Source organism: Gymnoscopelus braueri (assembly GCF_963280865.1).
Source record: "Gymnoscopelus braueri genome assembly, chromosome: 7".
Classification (NCBI taxonomy): Eukaryota; Metazoa; Chordata; class Actinopteri; order Myctophiformes; family Myctophidae; genus Gymnoscopelus; species Gymnoscopelus braueri.
In genome coordinates, this window is record NC_137608.1 from 13939584 (window position 1) to 13945749 (window position 6166).

Below are 6166 nucleotides of genomic sequence, written 5' to 3' on the forward strand. Positions count from 1 at the left end.
TTTAACAACTCTTCTCAATAATTAACTTTATGATGCTATATGGATGTATGGATGTGTGTGTGTGTGTGTGTGTGTGTGTGTGTGTGTGTGTGTGTGTGTGTGTGTGTGTGTGTGTGTGTGTGTGTGTGTGTGTGTGTGTGTGTGTGTGTGTGTGTGTGTGTGTGTGTGTGTGTGTGTGTGTGTCGTAGTGTGTCCCGACTCCTGGTGTGTTTGCTATTGTTAATCTCTTAGAGAGTTACAAGTGTACTTTGACCGCTTGTTTAGTAGATAGCCGCAAGCTCACAATGCCGGGGGTCAAGTGGTTAAAACATTTTCTTTTCCTCTCTTTTCATCTTTCTCTCCCTCTCTTCTTTCCATCTCTATCTCTCTTACAGCACCATGGTAGTGATGTGGTGATGGACCAGCGAGGCAGGGTGGTGCGTCAGGCCAGTGGGGGGCAGCGGTGGGGGCGGCGGAGCCTGGGGCGAGTGGGTTGACCCCTGACCTCCTCCCGCGACCCCACCTCCGGTGCCAACGGTGAGGGCGGAGCCATTGGGCGGTCGGTGTCGCGCGCTCTTCTGGTGCGCACGCAGGCCGGCCAGCTGGCTGTACGCCGACTGGCACACGTGGCACTTGTAGGGGCGCTCACCGGTGTGCAGGCGCACGTGGTTCCTCAGCGTGGACGACTGGCTGAAGCGCCGGTTGCAGAACCGGCACACGAACGGCTTGTCCAGCGTGTGGATGCGCATGTGGGAGCGCAGGTTGCTGCGGGAGTTGAACCCGCGGTGGCAGATGACGCAGCGCATGCGGCCCACGGTGTTGAAGGGGCAAGACGAGGAGGAGGAGGAGGAGGAAGAGGAGGAGGAGGAGGACGACGACGACGAGGAGGAGGAGCAAGAGGTAGAGGACCCATCACAGGTGTGGAAGTCATCTGGAGAAGAGGAGAGGAGATGAGAGTTGTTTAATGATTAATTATAATTCACCACTTAAAGGAGGAGTTCACCCAAAAAATTACTTATTTTCTATCAATTGCACACCCCATGAAGCCTTCATTTCACGGATTTTTTTTGTTTTTGTGGCATTCCTAAGACAATAATTTGATGACCGTGTGTATTTCCGGTAGGAGACACAAATAATCTACTTTGTGTCTCCTACCGGCTAAGAGACGGGAATCAAATTATTAGCTTAGGAATGCGACAAAAACAAAAAAGAATCCATGGATTCAAGGCTTCATAGGGTGTGCAATTGATAGAAAATAAGTCATTTTTTGGGTGAACTCCTCCTTTAAACCCTGTAGTCTTAGTAAAATGGACCTTACAACATCCATCTACACCAAATCACTTTGCCAAACATTGCCGATCTAAGCTAAAAATGTGTCAGATCTACACATCTTGAGCTTGTAGATCCTGCTATTTTGGTGAATGTTTGCCCAGAATAGGTGATACTAGGGTTCAAGTGGTTAATTAAGTTGTTTTTTTTCTGTGTCTCTTACCGTTCTTGTTTTCTTACTGAGTTCATCGTCTCCTGGAACACCAGGGATTCCCAGGAGGTGTTGTGGGAGGGACTATACCAGACCAGCAACTCTTGGTCCGGAGGAATTGTCTAGGGAGGAGAGGAGAGGAAGTATTAACACGATGGATAGATCCTATCATCTTGTACCTAGTTAAGAAGGATACATCCTGATCCTATCACATTGATATAGTTAGCAAGGATATATCCTAACACTTTAATTTAATTTATTCTAACTAAATGTTTCACACTCACAGGCACCACTTGATGTTTCCTTAAAATGATGTCAAATCAAGGAGCCTAACTAGGACATATCCTTTTCTCCATGCTACAGTGACACAGTCCTAACCAGATATATTTCCTAAAACAGCTATTATCTACCTATAAGCATTATGGAAGCAAGTTTTCTCAGCTTGCAAATGAGAAAGAGCCACTGAGTCCTGTACAGCAAGAGCCCCCAGCAGGGGGCAGCAGAGACTGCGTATGCCGTTCAGACTGATCACTCTGATCTAATTTAATTTCAGAATGATGCTAGTAAGAATAAAATGCTGTTAATTGTATTTTAATAGCAGTATTAATAGTCAGTACACTGATTGTAACATTAACAGTGTAATTCATGTGATTTTTTTTGTATTAATATCAACATAATCATATAGTATTAAGTTAACAGTAGGCTATATGAATACTATAATGAATATGGTACAATAATAGTGTAATAGAATTATTACCTCCACAGCCTTTGTAGAAGATGCTGCTGCCGATCTGAACAACCTCCAGGTTTTGTTCCTGTTCATTCCTGGCACATTTAATGTACGTCATCCAACTCTCTGGTCCTCCTGACTAGCATCAATGAAATACCTCACTGTCCCGTCCTCATTGAATACCTGTAGGGGAGGAGAGGAGAGGAGAGGAGAGGAGATATTAGTTAGTTAGTCAGGTTGCTAATCAATGTGTGGTTGTTTAATTCGGTGGTTCTCAAACCTTTTCATGTCAAGGACCCCCAAATTGACATGTAAGCAATTTGCTTTTTTATGTATATAGGTTAAAGTGGTTAAACTGATTTTGATGCTTTAAAAACTCATTTGGTGCATGGGGGGACCCCCCTCAAGGACCTCTGGGGGTCCCCAGACCCCGCTTTAACCCATTAAAACGAGAAAGCATCGTGTCCTTTTACATTTTTGCGTTGGCTATTCAAAAACAGCAGATATACAAGCTCACATTGTGTCACTTCACGCCACGCTGTTTGCACATCTGCAGTGTGAGAACCTATTGATTTAGAATGCATTTGTGGAATGGGGGTCAGGTCCTTTAGTTGATCAAAGTGTTTACCTCCCACATGAGGTTGTTGTTCTTGTACAGATCCACGTGTTCCGTGAGACGAGGCGTCCGGTGAACGGGCCCATCTCTGTCCCGGCTTTTATCCACGTCTTAGAGAAGATACCCAGCCCTTCACCTGAGACACACACACACACACACACACACACACACACACACACACACACACACCACACACACACACACACACACACACACACACACACACACACACACCACACACACACACACACACACACACACACACACACACACACACACACACACACACACACACCACAATTATTATTATTAATGCAATGTATACAAACATCTTTACAACTGGTGATGTCTTATGTCAGTGGTTCCTGGATCAATACATGCCATATCTAAAGTTCTATAATTATGTCAAATAAAGATAAATCATATAAAGTTCCATCTATCATATAAGTATCTTTGGACAATGAAGAGTGTATATATATATATACCTGGAACTGAGCTTTGAGCAATGATGACCTCGGTGGGTAAAACCAAACTGGACAGCTTCTGAACCTCTGGGTGAGGAGAGGAGAGGAGAGGAGAGGAGAGGAGAGGAGAAGAGAAGAAGAGAAGAGAAGTTCAAAATTGCATTCATTCAAAACACATCATCAGGGGCGGCCATAGCTGAGTGGTTAGTGAGCCCGCCTAGGGAACCAGCTGGCCCTGGTTGCCCCAGGTTCGATTCCAGGCTATCCCAGCATATGTGCAGATGATATGAAAATTTGTCCCTGAGCAAGACTCTTAACCCCAATTGCTCACAGGTTCTCATTGAAACAAGACCGCAAGGACTTTCATGAACGACCTGTTAAAAGGAATTATCCTTTATCACCCCAGAAACACACCCAAAGAATCTACAAATAAGAAAGATAAAAGAAGACATAAACCGGTTAAGTTTCCAGTTGCTTCTACATGCAGCAACATATTCCACATTAAAACACACACATGCACACACATGTGCACGCACGCACGCACGCACGCACGCACCACACACACACACACACACACACACACACACACACACACACACACACACACACACACACACACACACACACCACACCACACACACACACACAACAATTGGTGGGATTGGGCTGCAGAGAGAGAGAGAGAGAGAGAGAGAGAGAGAGAGAGAGAGAGAGAGAGAGAGAGAGAGAGAGAGAGAGAGAGAGAGAGAGAGAGCGAGAGAGAGAGAAGAGAGAGAGAGAGAGAAAGAGAGAGAGAGAGAGAGAGAGAGAGAGAGAGAGAGAGAGAGAGAGAGAAAGAGAGAGGAGAGGAGAGAGAGAGAGAGAGAGAGAGCAGGGGTTAAATGTTCTCCATCCATCCATTATGAGGCCCCTGCTCTGCAGTCAATAAAAGAAAGTGTCTGATTGTAAATTCATGACCGTCTTTAAGAAACTCAGCAGCGATAAATTCATCTGGACTGAAATGACGTTTTGTTCCATGAATCAAATAAAAGAACTCTGGGAGAAAAGAAGGAAAAAAGAGAATGTGAAAGAAGATTAGAGCCTGACAAGAGATGAATAGAGAGAGCATTAGTCTTCACACCCTATTAGGGAGAGAGAGAGAGCGAGAGCGAGAGACAGACAGACAGACAGACAGACAGACAGACTGTCTGACAGACAGACAGACAGACAGACAGACAGACAGACAGACAGACAGACAGACAGACAGACAGACAGACAGACAGACAGACAGACAGACAGAAAGAGAGACAGACAGACAGAGAGACAGACAGACAGAGGGAGAGGGAGAGAGAGAGAGAGCAACATGTGCCAACAGGGAGTGAAAAGAAAAAAAGAGGAATTCTCTCTCTCTCTCTCTCTCTCTCTCTCTCTCTCTCTCTCTCTCTTGTCTGAACAACAGATGAATTTTCAATGAGTTTAGATTCTCTTTAAAGTCACAACGGGTTTCACGGTTGGTCGTGAGTCTCAACACCCTCCGGGACCCCCATATGGGACCCCCAAATAATGCTTAATGAGGCTTAAATGATCATACTAACAATAACAATGATAATAATAGGCTAATAGCCTAATAATAATAATCATATGGTGATAATCATAATAATATGGTGATAATAAGAATAATAACAATGATAATAATAGTCTACTAGCCTAATAGTAATAATATGGTAATAATAATATGGTGATTATTATAATAACAATAAGCTATACAAATAGTGAATAAATAGTAAAAAAATATAAATAAAATAAAAGATGTCAGAGAGTCTGTCAACATTATCATCAAAAACGTATTTTCAATTCCAACACATGGCAGAAAAAAAGCTGTTTTAGAGAAAGTGTCCAATTTTTAAATAAGTGAAATGAAAAATGTAAATAACAAATAGGTTACTAGATATATTTGTGGGGAAATTAAGACGGATAATTCATGCGTTGGGATTTAAACGGCTTCTTGGAAATTGTTTCTAACGAAGTTCAACTTCAAAATAAAGGAATTTATAAATGTACATATAATGTACTTAAAAACTGCAGTAAATCGTTATTAAGCTGAACGCATGATTCAGGCCGCGGGTTTATAATGAAACGTTACCGGCGGAGACACTGATAGGAACGGCTCAGTGTGGATGGATGAAACCTGCAGAACCTTAACATATTTTACAGAAAGAAAGAAAGAAAGAAAGAAAGAAAGAAAGAAAGAAAGAAAGAAAGAAAGAAAGAAAGAAAGAGAAACATGTTCTGTGAAAAAAAAATTGGTAGGCTACAATTAAAAAGAAAAAGAAAGAAAAGAGTAGACCTACACCATATAAATTAACATATTTTACACTTTGACATTTTGTCTAAGAAGCTTCAGACCTTCAACAATCCTCTGGAACCTTCTTCCACCGCTGGAAACATTTCAAGTTCAAGTCTGCTCCCTTCTCTCGATGACCAATTAATTCATCCGATTTAATTTAGCCAATTACCTAATTAACTAGTTTGACGTCACTCACCTCATTAAACAGACAATAATAATACATAAGAAAAAGAGGTTGCGCATCAACACAGCTTTTCTCAGTGGAGCGCTAGACCCAAAATCCAGCATACATATAAAAAGTAGGAATTTGAAAAAATCCTCCAAAAAGTAGGCTATTGCACATCCAAAATTTCAAATCAATGCAGGACAAAGTATTCACATTTCCACTTTTTTTTATTGGCACAGACCAATAAACAAACGCTTACGCGTTTCGGCTATAGAGCTTTCATATCAAAGCACTGATTTTGGGGGACCTTTTGGCAATTTTTTTTTTCAATTTCTACATTTTAGACAATAATAATAATTAATGATTGTCTTACCTCAGGTGAGACAATCATTATTATTATTGTCT

The 6166-nt window shown here is 42.1% G+C and overlaps 1 protein-coding gene across 1 annotated transcript in view; it reads right to left on the minus strand.

The window, feature by feature from the left end:
• Positions 1-368: 368 nt before the first annotated feature.
• Positions 369-6166, minus strand: part of prdm12b (PR domain containing 12b) — a gene marked incomplete at both ends in the record, with an annotated part of 6351 nt that continues 553 nt past the window's right edge. Inside the window, 10 exon segments of the mRNA XM_080433485.1 lie at positions 369-910; positions 1472-1480; positions 1483-1527; positions 1530-1581; positions 2217-2228; positions 2230-2312; positions 2315-2372; positions 2818-2861; positions 2864-2941; positions 3291-3356. Coding sequence (XP_080289611.1) covers positions 369-910; positions 1472-1480; positions 1483-1527; positions 1530-1581; positions 2217-2228; positions 2230-2312; positions 2315-2372; positions 2818-2861; positions 2864-2941; positions 3291-3356 — 989 coding nt within the window.